Source organism: Polyodon spathula, chromosome 17 (genome assembly GCF_017654505.1).
Source record: "Polyodon spathula isolate WHYD16114869_AA chromosome 17, ASM1765450v1, whole genome shotgun sequence".
Lineage (NCBI taxonomy): Eukaryota > Metazoa > Chordata > Actinopteri > Acipenseriformes > Polyodontidae > Polyodon > Polyodon spathula.
This window is the reverse complement of record NC_054550.1, coordinates 8,692,868-8,715,510: the sequence shown is the minus strand read 5'-3', so window position 1 is coordinate 8,715,510 and position 22,643 is coordinate 8,692,868. Positions and strand designations below refer to the sequence as shown.

The 22,643-nt window shown below is 38.3% G+C and overlaps 1 protein-coding gene across 1 annotated transcript in view; it reads left to right on the top strand.

Annotated features, from left to right (window-relative positions):
- Positions 1-22,643, top strand: part of LOC121330341 (N-acetyl-beta-glucosaminyl-glycoprotein 4-beta-N-acetylgalactosaminyltransferase 1-like) — a 150,596-nt gene that overhangs the window by 76,883 nt on the left and 51,070 nt on the right. Inside the window, exon 3 of the mRNA XM_041276797.1 lies at positions 11,097-11,207. Coding sequence (XP_041132731.1) covers positions 11,097-11,207 — 111 coding nt within the window. The remainder of the gene's footprint in view (positions 1-11,096; positions 11,208-22,643) is intronic.

Below are 22,643 nucleotides of genomic sequence, written 5' to 3'. Positions count from 1 at the left end.
AAAATAAAAGGTTGAAGAAAACAGAACATGGCACTTGAGGACAAAATAAATAGACAAACAGAACAGACAGTGGACGAACACTAAACAAGTATTGTGCGAGTCCTCTGACACAAGTAGCATTTGTTATTTTTCTTACTTCTTATTTTCTCCTTCTCTCTCCACACCCGTTCTCCACTCACTGAACATACAACCCCAAGTGAGTGCTTTACGACTCTATATATACAGCTGTGCAGAGATTCCGTTATTAATTAATCATTCACTTGAATCTTGGCACGTGAACTAATTTGTGCAATCCCGTGCTTGCATATCATTGCACACTTTATCTGCACGTGAAGTGCCTGTGCAATCCCTGTGCCTAAATACAACTATATATTTTAAATCACTCGTGCTACACAGACCCATTTACAGTGCCTATAGAAAATCTACACCCCCTTGAACTTTTTTCACATTTTGTTGTGTCAGTGCCTCAGAGTTTCATGCATTTAAGTGAGGATTTTTTTCCACTTATCTACACACCGTACTCCACACTGTTCAGGGGGAACAAACTTTTTATTGAGAAAATATATATATTAAAAATACAAAATGGAAAGTTCATAATTGGATAAGTCTCCTCCCCCCTGAGTTAATACTTGGTGGAAGCACCTTAGGCAGCAATTACAGCTGTGAGTCTGTTGGGATAGGTCTCTATCAACGTTGCACACCTAGATTTGGCAATATTTGACCATTCTTCTTTACAAAACTGTTCAAGCTCTGTCAAGTTCCTTGGGGAGCGTTGATGGACAGCAATCTTCAAGTCATGCCACAAATTTTCGATTGGTTGGTCGATAGGTTGGGGCTCTGACTGGGCCACTCAAGGACATTTTACCTTTTTGTTTCCTTAGCCACTCCAGTGTAGCTTTGGCTGTGTGCTTTGGGTCGTTGTCATGCTGAAAAATGAACTTCTGTCCCAGTTTCAACTTTCTTGCAGAGGGCAGCAAGTTTTCCTCAAGGACTTCTCTGTACTTTGCTCCATTCATTTTCCCTTCTATCCTGACAAGTGCCCCAGTCCCAGCCAATGAGAAACTCCCCCATAACATGAAGCTGCCACCACCATGCTTCACAGTAGGGATGGTGTTCTTTGGGTGATGCACTGTGTTGGGTTTGCGCCAAACATAATACTTTGCACTTAGGCCAAAAAGTACCATTTTAGTTTCATCAGACCACAAAACTTTTTGCCACATGGCTACAGAATCTCCTGGGTGTTTTTTTGCATACTTCAAAAAATGGGATTCAAGGTGGTCTTTCTTGAGTAATGGCTTCCTTCTTGCCACCCTACCATACAAGCCAGATTTGTGGAGTGCTTGGGACACTGTTGTCACATGCACACTTTGACTAGTCTTGGCCATAAAAGCCTTAGCCTCTTGGTAGCCTCTCTGATCAGTTTCCTTCTTGCTCGGTCATCCAGTTTGGAGGGACGGTATGATCTAGGCAGGGTCTTGGTGGTGCCATACACCTTCCACTTCTTAATAATCGTCTTGACCGTGCTCCAAGGGATATTTAATGCCTTTGATTTTTTTTTATACCCATCCCCTGATCTTTGCCTTTCAACAACTTTGTCCCGGAGTTCTTTTGAAAGCACCTTGGTGCTCATGGTTGAGTTTTGGCTTTGAAATGCGCTACCCATCTGAACATACAGGAATAGCTGAATTTATCATGAAATCATGTGAATCACTACAATTTAACACAGGTGGAGGCTAGTTAACTTGGTATGTTAACTGGTGTGATTCGCTGGTCCACTCTTGCGAAGCTGATGAGGTCAGGCTCCAAGGTGGCCAGCTCTTGGTCCCACACACCTCATTTGGCGACACAGCTCAATGCAAACCACCTTGTTGCATTAACCATTTCCCCAGTGTACACAATTGGGACTGTGCCAGAATACATTCATATGTTATAGACGCCAGCTTTGTCTCAAATGTTACTTTTTTTAATTTAACGTATTTTTTTATGTTTCAGTCTGTGTGAGAGGCTGCATTGAGTACTGATCAATCACAATCTGAGCGTGAGATTAAGTGTGTCTCTCGTTAAGGCTAGAAATTAAAGGCTATCACCTATTCAGAAAGACTGTTATGACCAAACACACTAGGGAGGGGAATGTGAAATGTTAATCCTGGTGGCTTATTAGCGCCGATATATCATAAGAATGTGTTTATCTGTGCCGAAGGCACTCAGCTGTCCTTGTTTTAGAATTACTCGTTGCGTTCAATAGCTAGTCTTAATGTGGCATTTCCATAAAATGATGGCCAACATGCCAAAGACTTGCAAATTGTGTGAAAACCTTAATTTGCCAAATGTCTTGCATAACCACAACAGGAAATAACTCTAAAATAAGTATGTTTGTTCAAGCAGGGCACACATAAAAAACATTGTTTCTACGTGGTTTATCTCTGGTTCTATCTAATCCCACCCCCATATTCTAGCAAAGGCTGTTTGATTCATTGGGCACAGCTGTCTTGAACAATCACTCTGCACATATAACACACAATCTTTTTCCTCACTGGAGTGCTGTTTTTTAAATTAACTTCACAGGCTCTTTTATTGGGTAAACACAACTCCAAATAAGTGTATCTTCTGCATTAACTTCCAACTGTATCTGTACAGCCTGTGTCACCTACTTTTTAAACAACGTCTCTTGTCTCAGTTCTTAGTACTGTAGTTTAGATGTAAAGCAAAATGAACTCACCTGACATTTAAACTATTCTGAATTATTTTCTTTTCAAATAAGATGCTTTATGTAACATGTGTTTTAATTGTAGGTTAATACATGCCCCCTTTTCCCAGTGGTTGTAAGAAATAGCACATTTGTTCAGTGTTTTGTTTCGTATGTATTTCTTACATCTACTAGGGGCAGAGAGTTGCTAATGGTTACACTCTGGTGTATCAGCTGAACTTAGAAAGACAACAGTTTTGTGAAGCCAGAGGTTTGCTTTAAACTTCTGAGTTTTAAAAAGTCACCAGGATGTGGTGACTAAAAAAAAAATGATACAAACTGATTTTAATTTGTGTTTCGTTTTGTCTGATTATTGATCAGTGAGTGAGCAAATGTTTTATCAAGATTTCCAGGGAGATTTCAGCAGGGGGAGGATGAGTGTGTCCCTCCAGCTACCTCTGGGGAATTTAAACAAACTAACAGCGAATTAAAATAGAGTGTTGTGTAGTCTAAACTGTGACAAACTCTGTTAAACTGTATTTTAATGTAAATCGCTTCCCCAAGAAAATGATAGATATTAAAGATATTACAAAAGCTTTGTCCCTGTCCCAGACAGGAGGAATCCCAACCACGTGCACTTCATAATGCATGCCTGGCTGCACTAGTCAATTATAGTGTGTGCCTGGTGCATTATACACAGCCAAGCTACAGGATATAGTCTTGTTTTGTGTGCAGTAATTTGAATTTCAATATCTGTAACTGCATGCTACATAAACTCTTTTCCATACCGGCCTTGGGTCCCTTTGTATCCAGCGCAATAGCCAGCACACATGTCATCAAAAGCAGCTGGACAAAACGGGCATCTCTAACAGTGTGTGTGAATCTCTTAAGTGTATTTGTGTAAGTAATATGACAGGTCGCTCAATCATACCTATGCATCAAGAACTGAATACTTATGATTATTTAAGCCATGTACTCATAACTATAAAGTACTGTATGCAGAAATAACCCACTGACAAGTGGTTCAGTCACACTGACTGCTACAGCTATGCTTAACTCAGGAAACATTAATCAAGGTTAAGGGTCAAATTCACCTCTGAAGAAGCATGGCCAGCACAGCTCCTGTCTGTGAAAGGCACTTTGCATGTAATTCAGGGATATAATTTACTTGCACAGACTTGTGCTTTTGATCAGCTGTAAAGTAGTGTGTAGAAATCATGCACTGTCTACTTCTAAGAGATTCCGGTGATGGAATGGACACAGTAATACAGTTAAAAAAAAATAGATTTAGGCAAAGCAGTGCTTTGTGCTCTTGCTGCATTGGGAAGTTATTTTGCAGGTTTGCATATCGTTGCATATTTTAAATGTCAAACTTTGTTCAGCTGTCAATTAAAGCAGGTAAGAAGTCACTTGTAGAAAGTACCTGGCAAGCACTCTGACAATCTGTTGAAAGTGATTTGTTTTATTTTCTTACCAAAATCTATACCAAACTGGTTTCTGCGACTTACTTACAGAGCAGAAATCTGTCTTTCCAGCTCACTGTGATGGAAGAAGTGACACAATGATCATCAGTATGTAAATGAGACGGGTTATCAAACACAAGCTGCCGACAGATACCAGGAAAAGAAAACAAGACCAAGTTTGTCTCAAGCATGTTTATTTCTATATCTATATCTTTGACCATTTACATCTGGTCACAGATTGGATAGCAGACTGCAAGTAGAACTGCTGCACACATTTAAAACTGGAATAATTACAACAATCATGGACTTTAAATTGCCCCTTTCACAAACAAGGCTGTCCTGAAGTGTTTTACAAAAGAACGACCTAAAAAGAAAAGTCAATTGCAACGAAGTACTAAAAATGTCAGAGAGGCATACTTAACAAAATCACATTTAAAAAAAATCCTTAAATCTAGATTTTAAAACGCCCACTGAACCAGAATCCCTGATAAAGCCGGGAATATAATTCCACAGTCTGTCACCTTGCGTGCGCTTGATGGCGCACGTGGAAACAGCATTTGTATCTCGTCTTGACCTCCACTTGCTGGAGCTAAACTCTGGAGAACAGTATTGCTTGTTTTGTTTTCCATGAAATTCAGGGGGAAGTACTGTGTATCTGTGGCTCAATGTAAATAAACAGGCACCTTGTGCTGTGGGACTTGTGATATCAGTTCAGCTTGGATGCGATGATGCGAAGAGCTTCCAGACACGTTAGCCAGCTTTTGTCACATGCGTCCAATTAAAGCCAATCAAATGATTTTTTCGAGTACACAACACAAGCTGACAGGATACAAAGACGCTCTACTGTTAATTTTACCTACTTTTAAAATAAATAAATAAATAAATCGGTATCTGCTGACAGCATTGATAAACCTCAGTAATTTCATACTTTTTTTCTGCACTACAGTAAGTGCAGACATGGTACACAAATCTTTCATCTCTGCATGATTGAGATTGGAGAAGATTATACGGCACATGATCATGTCATTATTGTAGATTTCTGGGTTTTTTGTTCCCCTGGTGAATCAGACAGGAGTAAAGAGATAATAAGTTATTCTCTGTTTTTTTCTTCTTGCAAGTCTTCTTTCTAATGACACACGCCATGCTCAAATTACCATAACTACTGGGACCATGAGTGATGTTTTAAAAGCCCTATAAAGAGATATCACTTTGCATTTTAATGCACACTCTAAACTGTATGAAAATTGTCAAGGAACAAAAGTTCAGAAGGATTAGCGTTCCCCCGACTGTTCTTACTATTTTCTAAACAGTGTGTGTGACAGCATACTAGGGGGCATTTAATCTGTGCCCTTTAAAGATGCCACGTACCACAATGATATTCACTTGAATTTAATCCCTCCGTGTCACTTTATTATAGGCATTTAGCCTGCCGTGCACTTCGTCAGAAAGGAGACCTAGTTGAACAGTTTGTTGAAGATAGCTGCCTATCTAATGGTAGTTGCTATTCAGAGAGAATTCAGATGCATTGTCCCAACTATTTTCTTCTATGAAGGCATGTTTTTAATGAATTGAGAGAAAGGTTAATGATGACCTCATTAGCATAAAGTTGTCAACGGTCCTGAACGTCAATCTTCTATTCATGAGAACGAACGACACCAAAATGCTGTTGATAACTAGGAGTTATTGAACGCTTTCTACAGTCAAGTCTAAACTAACGACAGCCTTGGCAGACTTTTTTTTTTTTTTAGACTTTTTATTACTGCACTTGCTCTGTCATAAAAAATCTTTAGCTTTGTATGAAGGCAAATGTTTAATATAAATATATACTCACACAAGAACATATTCTCTGGCATAATCATTTTGAAACAATGCTGTGAAGCGGACAGCAAGTGAGAGACTGAGAATAGACAGTTATTTTATTATTATTATTATTTCTTTGCCGTGATCAGAGGCTGACAGTGGTCCTTCTCTTTGTATTCACAATAAGCAGTTTGGAAGCTCGATCAGCATTCGAAAGGCAATCAAGAATGGAAATCTTATGTTTGCACATGGAAATCTGTTTACCAGCATTGTCAAATAATAAAACGAAAATACGAAGTATTTATTTAAAAAAATATTTTTTTTCTAAATTGTGACATCAGTAGCAGGCTACTGTCAGTGGATTCCTTTTTTCTTTTTGCAACAGCTACTGACGCCACCCAGGGAACATTAATATTGCTGATGATGTCATCAAAAAGAGGCGGGTTTTCGTTCTTAAACGACTGCATACCCATTCATAAAGTGCTTTGCGACAGTCGCCTGTTTGCTCAGATCATTTTATGAATAGCAAGCAACATAGACGACTTCCGTTAGTTTTAAACAAAATTTGTTTTATTACATCAGTCCGCAAGTACTTTTATGAATAGGACCCCTGATGGCTAGCCATCCAGATGTTAAAGCTGTTTCGGAATGCTGCTGCCAGAATGCTTGTTCACATGCTTGTTTCTGCTCCGGTACTCAAATCCTTGCCCTGACTGCCTCTGAGTTTTAGAATAGAATTTAACGCAATTCTTACAATCTGCATACAAGTCCATCATAGTCTCAGACAATCTTAGTTGGAAATTAAGTGGAGATAGACTAAGGAGAGAGGGAAGGAGGCACTTCTTAACACAGAGTGGTGAGGGTATGGAATGGGTTACTTAGTCATGCTGCTGAGGCAGAATCACTTGGATCCTTTAAGACCAAATTTGACACAGTTTTGAGCTCAATTAACAACTAGTGGCTTAGATGGAATTCTCCTTTGCTCTCGTTCGAAAATGTTCTTGTTTCTTACGTTTCTGTCTTAAAGACCTGTGGATTCAGTACATTCCCAGACATTCCCTAAGATCACAGAAGCCTGATATGCTGCAGATTCCAAAAACCCGGTTAAAATCAGCAATGTCCTTTATTTGCTATTTCCCTTGCCTATGGGATCAATCCCAATCTATATCAGGAAAGTCAGCAAGATTACATCTTTGGAGATTTGTCTCTCTGAGTGTGCTTTTTCATAACTGGAATGGATTAGAAGCACGTGCTCATTACATTTTTATGGTGAAGCAACCTGAGATTCATTAGCACGGTAGTCTGTATTGTATTGTATCATCAAGCTTCATATTAACGCAGAAAGCAAAACAGTCATACAAAAGGGGATTTCTTTTTGGTGAGTTTGATATGCAAATCACATTCTACAGAAACCATCAACTATATAACAATTAAACATTTAAGTAACTGATGTTAAAATGCAATACAAGTGGTCCTTGAGTGGCTCACCTTGTAAAGGGATGTCCATGAGGTGTTCAAAGTGAGCCATACAGTCAGGGGAAAAGCCAGGCTAAAGTAATTTATTAATAGAGGCAGGGCAGACAAGACCGGCGCAAGGATTTTTGCCGCCCTAGGCAAACAAAATTTTGCCGCGCTTCCTTCTCACTCTTTTTTAAATGGTGTGTATAAATGCAGAAAAATTAATTCAAGGCAACCAGAGGACAATAAATAAATAAACAAATAAAGCCTGCGTAGGGTTGCCACTTTTTGAAATGCAAAAAAATCCCACGACAGTGCAATTGCCACACCCTTCACAGTGAATTACAGGACTACATGTCTGATATGCATGTTAATAAACAATATTTACTTATTATGCCAATTATATGTAACAGAGATTTACAGTAGCACATACACATGCATAGATAGATAGGTAGTGAGATAGATAGATAGATGCAGAATATAAATGGATACAGGTGGATGTTTTCAGCAATTTCAGAGGTTTATTTTGTTTTCAACAGCACAGAGAACTTGAATGTGAACCGATGTTTCAGAACTCTGTAGCCTACATAATATCCTTTAAGTCTATTTTTTGAATTTATGCTTGCTGTTTGATTTTGCCGGTTCCAAATATTGATTATTTAACGGTGACTATTATTTTTAATGGTAGAATTCCACAGGAACAGCATCTAATGCAAATTTACAAAGTTCTCTTTTGACCAGTCCAACAAATTTCACTTCCAAACCCAGTACTTTCGCACGTCTCCTCACTCTCGCGTGATTTTCAGACTCACACACGTGGTGCGCTTGCGTGTTGGTGGACAGACTGACAGCTGCTGTATTTTCAGCAGTTTTAATCTGTTACCACTTAAACTGGGCAAGTGGCAATACTGCAGTATTGACATTAATGTTCATATTTTTCATTAACACTTACTGTTTTTTGTTGAAAGTAATGTTCAGCTTTCATATTTTGTTGTGTACTCATTTAGTCGAACCAAGTAGTGCAAGAAGTTTTTCAAACCAATTAAGCTTATTTGTAAATGAAAAAACGACGACAGAGTCGTAGTCCTTTGTTGTGCTGCCAGTGTCATTAAAGACTCAGCTAAAATTGTAAAATACAACCACGAACTTGGCACGGATGCAAGAACTATGTTAGAATTTTACGGAAACAAATTTCAGAGCAAAAATTTGTATAAGATTTTGAACTTTCATAACTGAAGAGGTTCCGGGGCTGTGCCCTGACTGTGACAGAAATACAATGATTCTTGGTTGTAAATCACCCTCCCGACCTGTGAGGACGCTAAGCAGCGAGAGCAGAATTCCTTGGATGGACTGGGCTGACAGTTCTTTCACAGAGTTCAAGGGAAGTCGACCAGCCAGGAAGGAGGCGAGACTCCATTGCAATAACGCATTAACCCGGAAGGGAAAACAACGTGGCAGCCGCAGATTGGAGAGACGGTTGCACTCATTTACCAAGAGGTAATGTGTGACAGCATAAAAGAGGACAGAGAATCATAATCTGTTCCTTCGCTTTGGTTTAATGTGAGTAGGACAGTGAAAGTAAAAACAAACTACAATCGTGAGTATTGTGTTTTGTTTGTTTGTAATTGTCTTGTACGTTACTAGACAGCTGACACCGTTCTGGCGCTGTCGCCAAGGGCCGGTACTAAACTGGACAACAGTATAAACGTGTATCACCCACCACAAGCACTACTGCGCATACCTAAGACTGGTGACCATGTTTGTATTACTTTTACGGCGGATATCGTTTATTATTTGGGACTGCCTGTTCTATTGTTATATACCCTTTGCTGTACACATTGGTGTGTATTGCCGGGGAATTTATTGTTTGGTCTCCAAACCTGGAATCTTCAAATAAAAACATTTCCAAACCGGATTACATTTATCTCTGTCTGCTTCTTTCACGCACAGCATCACTCCTGCACCTGCTCCCACTCAGCCACTTTGTTACAACAACATATACACAAATTATTGTACACCAGATTATGGTTTATGATCAGCGGATTCTACCGCCTTGCATATTTTCATTGTACCTTATTTGTACAATATCGTATTGCATTCCTTAAATACTATAAAACTGGTATCTAACGTGTAGGTTAGATACACATATAATCGTGCACAGCAAATCCTTCTGTACTTTTTTCTCTAGGCAGATCCTTGACTTAAGAATTAACTTTAAAGAATTAAATAATCTTTGCCAATGTGTTATGAAAATGCTTAAATGGCACACAACCGCTCCAATTGCCTGGGCACCGATGAAAAGATCTCTCTTCCTTGTTGTGTCAAGGCAATAATAAGCCGTAGGTCGGCCGGGGTGTCCTTGGGCTCACCTCGCACCAGCGACCCCTGTAGACTGGCCAGACACCTGTAGGCCTGTCTATAAGCTACCCAGAGCTGAGTGGTTATCCAACGGTGTAGCTCTGAGTGTGTCCGTCTTTGTCTCTCCAGAGTCAGCGCGGGCATGGCAGCGGTGAGCTGGGTTGAAATAAAAATAATTGGACATTTCAAATTGGGGAGAAAACTATTGCTGAATCCAAATTTAAAAAATAAATAAATAAGTAAAACCATTGTACTTACTGTTGTGATGCCCCTGCTTGTTTGTACAGAACCAATGCCATTGATTGTAATGCAACTGTATTGCCAAATTAATATTATCTATTTTCCATCAATACTGGACAACATTTGTTTCTACCTTTTGCCTCTTGCAATGTGTTTTAATAGTAAGTGTGAAGACTAGCATGGCTGTGATGCACCCCCTTACTGTCCCAGTAATAGTAATTATGAAGAAAGACTTATTTAGTGGAAATGTTTTGCAGAAGAAATTGTTGCTTGTTAGTGAAAAATGCTCCATCCTCCTTCAACAAGGCCAAAGCACCACAAGGTGCCCTCAGCCTCATTAAAACGATACAATTAAGTGAAATTGGGATCCTGAAGCAGAAAAGGTCACGCTTTTGCAGTTGCTAAACAACAGAGAACTTGGCTAACTATGGGAGGGGAGAAAAAAACATAACTGCAGACCATGAAAATAGTGCAGGCCCAATAAATGTGCCTGATGATTTATGGTATTGATTTGCGCTGCATTAATTGCTGCTGTCAAGGGGAGATTTACTTGGCTCCTTCTAAAGGATGCACAGAGGATGACCTTTAAGGAGCCCATTTAGCAGTTGCTCCTGCCTTCAGATCTCCCTTCAATGTTGTTTTTTTCTTTTCTTAAATCAGATGTCTTGCCGAATTGCTGGTTTAGTTTCAGCATTGGGTCGGTAGCGTCATGTTTACATATTGAAGCCTGGAGTACAGTGCAGAAACAGTTCTATTCGTCTCAGCCCCCGTTTTTAGTTTTGCTATGAAACTCACACTAGCCCAGCACCTTCCCATATACCTAAACAAGGGAAGTGTGAGGAGCCTGTACGAATTTCAAGCCATGCTTATTAAACAAGAAGTACATGTTTCAAGTTATTCATAAGTCTCTGGTAGACATGTTTCTCAACTATGACTTGTTATCACTGGCCAAAAAGGTGTTTCAAACAAGTACGATTTTAAAGCCCTCTTGGTTTTGAAGTTTCTGGTAAAGTCTGTGCCTACCTGTGTGGAATATGTGCCAGCATTGAAGCAAGCTGCTATCTTTAACTAGTGTTTCTATTCTCCCATAGGTGGACGGACCAGACCAGTTTGGAGGGCGAAATAGAGATGACAGTAGAGATTCTATAGAAACAAACAAATTCCTCAGCCTGAAACAGAACATGTTGCCATGGACACCAGAGGTAAGGAAGGCACAGCAAGTTCATTCGACAAAAATGTGCCTAAATAAATTCAGTGAATAGGTCAACTTATGAGTTTTAAGGGGTCTGTGGCAAAGTGGCTGCTGATTATTAACAGGTGCAGAGGTAATGCAGTGCAGGAATAAAACAGATTTGTAATCCGGTATGGAAAAGTGTATTTTTATTGTTTGTAATCCTGGTCTGGCGACCAAATAATAAGCTCTAGTTATACACAGCGATGCGTAAAACACAGAGGAGAGTAACAGGGATTTGCAGCCCTAAAAATAAACACTGGTATCTCTCCAACAATATACAAACACGGTCACCAGTCCTGGGTGCGCGCTGTAGTACTTGTGGTAGGTGATACAGTTTGTAGAATGACAAAAGTGGAGTGCTGTTCCTGGCTTTACTGCTGGCCCTTAGCAACAGCTCCAGAGCGTGTTAGCCGTCTATGAACACACCGGTCTTTGCAGGTTTAAAACACAAACCAAAGCGAAGCAAAAGGTTTACGATTCTCCATCGTAATGACTCCTTGGTAAATGATTGCAGCTGTCTCTATTGCTTGCAGCTGCTACATAGTTTACCTTCCAGGTCAATAAGTTTCTGCAGCGGAGTCTCGCCGCCTTCTAGGCTGACCAACTTCCCGACACTGGAAATGAACTGTCAGGCCAGTCCGTCCAAAGACTTCACCTTTCGCTACTTGGTGCCCTCATGGGTTGGGAGGGAGATTTACAACTAGAACTAATTATATTTCTGTAACAGGTCCTAGAAAAATAAATAGGTATAACATATTGAACAAGTGTGTGCTGTCCACAGTGGAGATGAATGGGAATAGATCATAAAGAGGATTATTAAGGGCTAACACATTTATTTAAGTGTAACTCTGTTGTCAATATAAATCAAGGAAGTGAAAGATCTACTTGGCTCCATGCTTTATTGAACATGTGTTTTAGTTTTATAATGGGGCTAGTATGACAGAGGTGGTGAATGCCAAGCTAGAACCTGGAAGTATTAATACATTCCGTTGGGTCTATTATATCATTAAGGTGGTTGGTGCAAACAGGTGACACTGTCATTGAAGTCATGTTTTCTTTCTATTAGCCTTTAGTAGAAGGTTGAGATTGCTATGCAAATTGATAACCTGTGAATATATTTTGTGCTCAACACCCTGACACATTAAATGGCTTAATGTGCACAGCAGTGGAGAGGAGATGAATGTGTCTGTGATGGGCGGGGTGCTGCTGACATCCTTGCATCAGCTTGAGGGCTGTTGAATTAAACGGCATCCTGATTAGAACTGATTTTAAACTGTCAGCTTTAAAATTAGCATATTGTCAAATAAATAAATAGAACAGATGTGTTTTATAGTAAATCATCATACAACATGAACTGCAATGCTGAATTACCTGTGTATGCAGAGTTACACAAACATTAAAATGTATGATGTATGACAAATAGATTTAGGGGTTACCTCGAAATGAATTAAGATGGCTATATTTCAATATCATCAGTGCTAGCACAAGCCCACATTATCCTGTAAACAAGATATACAGTAGCTCTGTAGCTTGAAATAAAAGCAGAACATAGATTTTGTTCTAGCACTGGAGATTTAATGTGGTACAAAACAGCATTCATTAATGCAATGCATTAATATAACAGAATTAACTTGAATTTTATTATTTTATCCCCTAATGCTTTTTGGTAAGTCACAATACCTTACTAAAGTCTCTGCTTTTTAAATTAGACCCCCCTAAAAGGGGAGAATGGTTTGCTAACAAGGAACAAGCCTTGATGGGCCGAATGCCTTTTCTCGCTTCCTAACTTTTCTTATGGTCTTACAAGATTTCGTGTTAATATGCTGTTGGATATTAATGCATTAAGGAAGTTACGACCTACCTGGCAAAAGGTGAAATAAAACGTTTTCTTTATAAACACCAGTGATTTCCAGTTGCATTAATCCAGTTATGGTCCTTAATTGAACTGATAATTTGCTTTATTAGGTATAACACTTTATAAGTCACTTGAACTCTGCAACTGTTTAAGAGCTGAAAACAATTAAAAAGGTCTAATTTTAAGCAAATTATCAGTTCAATTAAGGGTCTAGTTAAGTAACTGTGAGCTCAGTTGGAATGAAAACCAGCAGCCACAGGGGGTCCCCAGGACCAGGGTTGAGAGAACCGCAGGTGGCGGCAAACCAAACTCCTAAAATTTGGTTACGCAGTTCAGCCACACTACAAACAGCTTCTTGTTGAGCTGATCTTGTAACACAATCATACTGAAATGTCATTCTGGGCCTGTGATCGGGTAAACATGATAAACACCTTACGTTTCTTTGACTTGCTGGGCCACCATAATTTCCAGTACAACTGGTTAACGCATATCATTGGATAGGGGAGGAATTGAATTTACCGCAGCCTGCTTATTTGTTTCTGAGACATGAATTTCATTTTTAAAGGGTGGAGACATATTCAGCAGCACAGAGAAACAACATGACACAAGTTTACACTAAATTACAGCTAAGAGAAAAACAGGAAAACACTGTAAATCCAATGTATTTGACTTAGTTTTATTAAAACATTTATTCTGTCTCGTGTGTCTTAATATATTTGTTTTTACAACATTTATAAATATCAAGAAACAAGTGGATATAAGCAGATACTATTACATGAACAAAATTTATCAGGTATTGTCTTTTTTATTTTTACTGATAATAAAAAAATGTCTGTTTAGAAAGGCCATATGAGCTTCAGGTAGCTTGTTAACAACAGCGTCCTTTCAGAGAAATCAATAAAAATGGCACCAGTGAGTTTCTTTTCCCCTGTAGCTTGATGTATATATCATTTGTTTGTTTTATTAATGCAGTTGTGGTCGAGTGAGCTTTTCGAAAACCAGATTGATAATCAGTAAATCAATTATTTGTTGTTAGTTGGGTTTGCACATTTTCTTCAATAGTCTTTGATAATACTGGTAAGACAAATATAGGCCTGTAATTACCAAGGGTCGTGACATCCCCACTTTTAAAGATGGGAGGTGCAGTAGATTGTTTTAACTGGTGAGGCATTTCACCAGACACGAGACATATTAATTAATAGAGTGAGTGGTCATTTAAAGGGGTATGCAGCAGCTTTAAGGAGTCTGGTTTCTATCCCATCTGCACCTGCTTTTTTGGAAACATCAATTTAGAGTTTATATACTTTACCCTTATTTACTATTTTAAATTTAAAGCAAAATTCTGAATTACGGCCAATAAAGGTTTCATAATCAAGAGTTTTTAATTTACTTGGGTATTCACTTAGATTTGTAAAGTAGTGGTTAAAAGCATAAACAATTTGCACTGAGTCACGAACCATTTTTCCTTGCAGCTTTAAGTACAAGGTAAAAACCCTTTTCTCTCTATTAAATAATTTATTAGTACCCTGCCAGAAGGTACGTGAATTTTTAAAATTTGTATCTATTTAATTTAAGAAATCTTCAGTTTTGCTTTTCATCTTAAAGCTGTACTTTTATTTCTCAGTTGTCTATATAATATTTTATCAGAATGATCTCCAGTTACCCTAGATCTCTGCCATGCCTGATATCGCTTACGAAACAGCTCTATTAGGTCTGGGGTTTCCCAAGTTAAGTGATGTGATTTAACTTGCATTTTCTTAAACAGGACATGTTTATTGCATACCATTATGAATTCTGGGGAAAAAAAAAAAAAGACTGGGCAGATTAAGTCCGGAATTTTATTAAGCCTTTCCCAGTTTATGTTTGCTACATCATTAACAAATGCATTCAGCTCAAACTTACGAAAAGACCTGTACGAGATCATTTTAGCTGGTCCTTTATTTGTTTTAGCCTTCCAAATAAAATAGACTGGACAGTGGTCACGAAACTCATCTCATACTCCACTGCCTGAGTTTGAGACCATAACCCAGTCTATAATAGAGTGATTACCTGACTGAGTGTTTATCCTACAAGGTTGATTAATAATTTGATATAAGTGGAATGAAGAACTTCTATTTTTATATTATATATATATATATATATATATATATATATATATATATATATATATATATATATTTTGAGAAAATAATTGAGTGTCGTGTCCATTATTGCTTATAAACTTAGACTCTGTGTCTATGGAGAGCACCTGCACTTCACAAAATAAATGCAGCATAGGAAAACAGGGCTGTTATTTATTGAGACGTTTCCAGGGAAGCGTTTGAATTATCTCAGCCAAGATGCTATCGGGAGGATAAATTGCTCAGTCACACTGTCAGCACATCAGCAGAAAAAATTACAGATGCCACTGGTAGTGAAACCCAAATACTGTATAATAAAGAAAGCTGGGTGGTGCAGCATGCTAAAATACTAGTTTCTTAAAGTGCAGGTCACAAAATGAAATGAACAGCCTGTGGATGTTACAAAAACATCACATAATTACTGTCAGTCTTGAGAGGGCTAGGACTGAATAGCAGGGAGTGTTCAATAGAGCCGAGAGGGGAAGCCAGCGCTACTGTGTGACATTAAAGGAAACTCTGTTAGAGGTGCAATCAGCAACCAGTTTCCTAATCAAATATCAGACAGGTAATGATCAACAGTAATCAATGCACTGAGAACACTGAAGCAAGAAGCAAAAGCAAATGTGTAGATTATTTACACAAGCCTTCAAATACAGCAAAACAACATGTGATTATTATTATGCATAAGAAATAGATTTGACAGAGTTATAAATGGAGGAGCTTAGTCTATGCAAGAAAAGCATGTGCTATTGAGTAAATTGCAAAATAAAAGATCAGTAATTGATAAATCAATTAATTGTTGCATCTGTGTATTGGTGTGTGCTGGAGCTGTTGATAAGTCACATTAGCAGATGTTAGAAAGTGGATGCAGCTTTCTGTAGATAATTTGCAAAAGACAACAAATGCATCTTGTTTTTTTTTCTGAACAGGCACAAAATTCACAATCATTTTCCTTTTAGTAATTTTAAAAACAAAGTATTGTCAATCAAAATTCACAGCATGGTAAAGTAAACAAAATAAAAGTCTAAGGTTTTGGAGGAAAATGTGTGAAAACAAAGTCACAATGTAATGGAACAGCAGTATTGTGTTTCTTCCTATTTTATTTTGGCATCTATGTAAAAGGTATAACGGGTAACAAAAACACACTGGCAGTTCAACAGCACTCAAGCCATTCTAAAAGTGGGGGGCCAAGGTCCGGGGGTGAGGGGTAGCAACGTTTTTCAGGAATAAATGAAAATATTATTTTGTGAATGCACTTTTATTTGGAACGAAGTAAAACTGATTACAGATTACAAAATTAAGCCATAGCATAATATTGCACGTATTAAAAAAAACCAAAAACCAAAAACACACACAAAACCACAAACTTTAGCAGATTATTTGGCACTGTAGTTCTAAACAACATTAAGTAGATTAGTGAGATTAAACCAAAATGAAGCCTTTAGGTACAATTTAACATTAACACTAGATTGTATGTTTTCAGATCTTTCCAAAAAACTTACGCTGTATGTCATTGGCAACACAAAAGTTGCATAAAACATTTATAAGATCTACAGAATCAGTCAGATGTTCCTGAATATGAAGGAAGATGTGGCTTAAATGCTGTTCAGTTATGGATAGAGCAGTAGGTTTTTCACTATAAGAAATTGCTTATTTCACAGTCTAAAAATAGGTATTGCAAGATATTTCACAATTAAAGTAAGAACACAAATAAATAAATTGCATTGTCACATTCAAAATTGATATTTTTCTCTAGTTATTATGAAATTATTATGTTATGTCCACCTTTTAAAAACATTTTATTTTCACCATCAGTGAGTTGTCAAACAAAATAAAACATAAATACATGTAAAAATAACAACAGACATGAAAACCTTTGATGCAGGTGCCAGTTTGATAAATGCAGTGTAACTGATAGTGAGTGTGTGTGTGTGTTTATGTGTGTGTGTATATATATATATATATATATATATATATATATATATATATATATATATAATATAAAAATAACACTTTTCACTGGGAACTACATATTACACGGCAATGGTCAAATTTCACATCAATCGCTTTTATGTAGGACGCCAAGTATAACCGCAGCTAAACATTGTGTGCTATACAAGCACCTTTTTTTCGCTGTGCAAGTTCTTTTGTCCAAAAGTGAAGGGGCATGCGACTTATACAACATGTTTTCTGTACACGTCGATGGAAAATTGTTTGGCATCCAAGTTGACCTTTGTTTCGCTGTGTGATTTATGACTTTGTTAAATGTCCATTGAACACCACTACAAGCTGTTTGGGAATACTGTACACGCCATACATTACTGAGACACCCCTCCTCTGATTTGGGAGCACAGCTAATGGAGCGGGATGTCCATTGGGTAATCCATTATTATCAGAAGGCACAGCTTACCTCTTGGAACCATTAAGTTCTGAAAAGGCACTTTGAGTTGCTGTTCCCTGCTATAAGCAGTGGATCTTCAGCTCAACCATTTTGTTATGTTTATTGAGAATTATTGTACTGAACAGTTAACCATGTTTAAATATTGTTTTTACACCACGATTGAGAAACGTAACCATTAAAAAAGCTTTCACAGTTTATTAGTACATTACAGGCACAAAATCAATTCTGTACTGTGCTGTGTAAAATTAGCTTTGAAACAAAGCAAACATTCGAAATCCCTAAGTGAAACAGTGAAAGACTGGATTTTCTATTACACCATATGTGATAGAAGATAGCTGTCCAGTATCAGGTGCAGCTGTTCATCTACAAGTAGCTCTGTCTTTATTCCTCTCGATGTTGGTATTCCATTTTTCTCACACCAAGCTCACTTCACTTGTGCTTGTTTGAGACAGATTTCACTGGAGCAGTCATTCTGCAATTCATGTTGCCAGGAGTGACCATTGCCTGGTGGGACTTGGAGGAGAGGTGATGGTTGGAATATATACAGGGAGAGCTTGATACACAGGCATACTCAATACACATCTTTCTGAAGATACAAAAACAGTGTATTGGAATAACAAAACACGTCTTCTTTAAACCTTTTTAGAAAATATGGCAAACTGTACTGTACATTAACCCCTTTACAGCCAAGCATTTTTGCCAGAAAAAACTACTACATTTTCATCCTTACAAAAACAAATTGTTGTATTCCTACAGTAGGCAAGCGTAACTATGTAGTAACTTTTTCGGCTGATGCCTTCATCAGTGTTGAAGTTTACAGAGTTTTGTGTGTGATTATCATCCACCTTTAATGTGCAATGCATGTCGGAGGCACCCAGTACAGTATAGCTAAGGTACTATAGTAGGATGAACTGTGTTGTTCATCGCGGTGTAGCTCTATAATGCAGAGGAAGAGCTGACATCCTACAGAAGCCTCTTTGAGAAGATGTTTAAGTGGCAAACGCTACTGATCTGCCTGACCTGTCTGCAGTGGAGAAGACATTTAAACTAACGGGATCTTTATCCCGTGTCAGAAATGAAAACAGAATCAGCTGATTGGCTATTTCAACACATGTCAACGCTGAAGTGCTTGTTGCTAAAACTGACCAATTTAAACAATTTCTGAAAAGGGAACGCCCATGAACGCTATTTATAAATATTTAAGAAAAGGTTTTATTTTGGAGCTAATATTTTTTTCTTCCAAATTATTAAGGGGGTAATGTGTGAAATAAATTAAGTATTTTTTAACAGTAGAAAATCTTCACTTGTAATATGAATGGATTCTCGAAATAAAGATCTGTAAGTCTACTCTCAGCATGAATTGTTTTGGAGGGATATTAAACTGACTAACAGGGAAATGCAGATTTTATATATTGCTTTTATATGTGAAGGAAGCTGTGTGTAACAGACAGCCAACTAACTGTGTGCTCTGAGTGCCAGGTGTGTTCTTTATTTTGTATGATAGTTATAGTCTATGTAAAACCAGATAGCTTTATCAGGATGTGTATACAGAGTAGTCTGTTCTGGATCAAATATAATCAGGTCTGTAAAAGGGGTCTCAAGTGACCCGCAAACCAGTTTCCGTGGAGACCCCACCCAGGCCCAGAAAAAAGGGTGAGCTCCTGCTCAGAACTGAAGTCAGGCAAGTGTCTCCCATAAGTTTATTTATATACAGCTATGGCCAAAAGTTTTTCATCACCCTATAGCATGAACTAATTTTGCTTCATAAAGTTGAATTAAACCTGAATTACATACTGCTTTGTAGTTGAAAAATTGAAAAATATGGCACTTTGAAATCGAACATAAAATATTGTACTAGTATTACGGCTTCCGGGACACACTTGCGATATAATTTTGTAGTTTCTTTGAGTACATGATTGTGGCAGAGCAAAGCTCTGCCCTTTATAAATTGGCAGGGATGGGGTTAAATTCCCCTACCTGCCTGGGTTTATTGTGTTCAGGTGGCTGGGGTTGATTAGTTGATTAGCTTAATTAACGATCAATCAGCGCCCAGCCACCTGACATAAAAGGAGGCCTCTGCTTCCCATTAGGAGGAGGATGCTGAGGAAGCAAGTTGGTGGTTGTGTTTGCTGGGTTTTTGGTTTGGTGAATTTTTGGTCCAGTGAAGGCATCGCCCAGCCTGGATCCTTATTTTTTGTTATTTGTGTTTAAATATCTTTATTTTCGCCCTTGTGCCTTTTTATTTTTTGTGTTTATTTATAATAAAAGCATTATTTTTTTGAACTGCAGTCTGTCTCTGGGCCTCTATCCACTCGCCAGCCTGTCACAATGATGTTAAATATATATTTTTTTCAAAATGGCCTCAATCCTAAAATTCTAGGAGATGCAAAATTTTTGGCCATAGCTTTTATATATGGCTGTTTTAGGTGGGAAACGCTGTCTCAGGCGTCATTCGAAAATATTCTATAAATGCTCGATTGGGTTCAGATCTGGTGACTGAGAAGGCCATGACATATGGATAACATCAGTGTCCTGCTCGTCAAACCACTGGTTGACCACATGTGCTCTGTGGATGAGGGTATTGTCATCCTGGAAGGCACCAATCAATTGATCTGCAGTTGCTCGCCTGTTTTGCCGTGCACTTCGAATTAATGCACAGATATCACGATCCTGGAGTATGCGCTTCCACCCATTGTTGCCCTTTGCTGATGATGTCTTTCTCTCGGAGTTCCATGTCGACATCGCATTAGACACTGTTGCCCGTGAAACATCAGCAAGTTGAGCTGTCTTGGTCACTGAAGCTCCTGCTACACGTGCCCCAACAGTCACCCCTCTTTCAAAGTCACTGAGGTCTCATCTTGCAGCCATGCTAACCATAATTATAGACAACCAGGCCTGTCCAGTATGTTTATACATGACCCTAAGGGTGCTGGGATGTTACTTGCTTAATTAACGCATGAGCCAAACCTGTGTGAAAGCCCTTGCTTTCAATATACTTGGTGTCCCTCATTTACCCAGGTGTTTCCATTTTTTATCCACTACCTGTATATATGTGTATGTGTGTGTTGAAATATGAACTTCAATATATGTGTTGGTAACACAAAAATAATCACGGAAAAAACATGAAGTCGAAGTGTAATGGTCTTTACTCACAAAGTGATTATTTTTTAATCATTGTGTTTTCTGTTTCTTTAAAGATAATTAACATTCACCTTTTCCGCCTTGAATCAAGTACAAGTGGTTAATGCATTTAAACTGGAAATGAATGAGTCCCGTTAACATAAGTGATTGGATGCTCGTCTGGTTTGTGATTGTATTGCACTCGAGCAGGCCATTGAAATGTTGAAAATAATTACGCTATGGAACACCCACACCTGTCCAATATGTTTAGTTTTGCTTCCATGAGCTGCCATTCCTAACTTCTTGGTGCTTCAAGCATTTTCAATTCAGAGTGGCACCAGAGGTTGTGATAGGACTACAGTGCACTGAAGGGTCCTCTACAGTAGGATGCAGGAAACAGTCATCCCAGGGTCATATTTTAATATAAAATGGAACATGATTATGGGACACTGCTGCTGTCCTGAAATTGTGTTACACTTTATCGTTAAAAACAGTACAATTCCATGGTGTCTGCTTTGTGCATTCTTTCATAGTTTGCTTCTGTGTACTCAACTTTATCTTTTTTTCTGACTTGAAGGTGACTTCATCTGCAGGGAATCAGACCCCCTCCCATGAAACCTGCTTGTCAGTATAGCCTCTCTCATCTTATGAAGACTTCTTGTTGCTCTTGGAGGTTTTTTTTATGTCAGCTCTCTTTTTTTTCTTTTTTCCTTTTTTTAAATTTTTTTTTTACCTCTACTGATATCATTTTACAGGCAACACCCAGGACTGTCAAAATAACTGCCTTCTTACGCTCTCAAGGCACACCTGTCCGTACGTCGAGAGAGCGCACCAGTAATAGAATTCCAAGCATGACTAGTGTACTGTTGTACATGCAAATGAGGAAAACATTTAGGAAATCTTAAAGCTTTAGGTTTGTGCTATTATTTTGTCATTGTGGCAAAGTGGCTTGCAGTGTGCAGGTGCAGGAGTGATGCGGTGATCAATGAAAGGAAAACAACAAGAATTCAAAGTACAAGGAGGTTTAATTATAATCCTGGTCTGGTGACCGTATAATAAATCCCAGGCAATACACAGCAATGTGTATTGCACTGTTGTAAATAAAGGGTTGCAGTCCCAAATAATAAACACAGTCAATATTACACGTACAATATAGAAACACTGTCATCAGTCCTGGGTGAGTGCTGTAGTGCTCGTGGTGCAAAATACAAGTTATCGTAATACAGGTGCAGTGATGTCCGGGTTTGTGCTGGCCTCTGTCCTCTGGAACGTGTTAGATATTGTTGTAAGTTACTCTGCAGCTGATACAGAGACTAAGGTGTGTGAACTATGCAAGTCACCATGGATAAAGGCACCTGCAAAATAATAACAAATAATAACTGTCACACGGTAGAGCCATCATTGACGGGCACTATCGCTTAAATGTCACTAGTTCTGTCTTACTAAGGTTGTTATTGCGATTTGCACCATTTTGTGTGAAAAGAAATGTAAGCTATTAGTACCTTTTTTTTTTTTAACCACGACCTGCTGGGGTTACTTGATGCCAGTTTTGTAACACCATTAGTTTTGTAAGAGACCAGAATCGTACAGTTTTTTCAGAGCTCTTGAAATAGAGTTGCCGGGATACACATCGATTTCAGAGCTGTGCCAAGGGACGTACTTGTAGTCTTGATCATAACTACTGACACGCAATTAATCTTTGTTACAGTTGTATATAACTTGTCATAGAATTGGCAAGCTTTTTGCACAGTTCAGTGGGTTATGCCTTACCACTCTTCACATCAATGAAACGTGAGCGTGAAAACTGTCTTATACAAAGTGTTTTGGCTCGGTCCAGCAGTGATTGAGTTGATTAGCAACCAAGAACATTGATGTTTCCAACCCAGTAGTGTTAAAACATAATCAAAA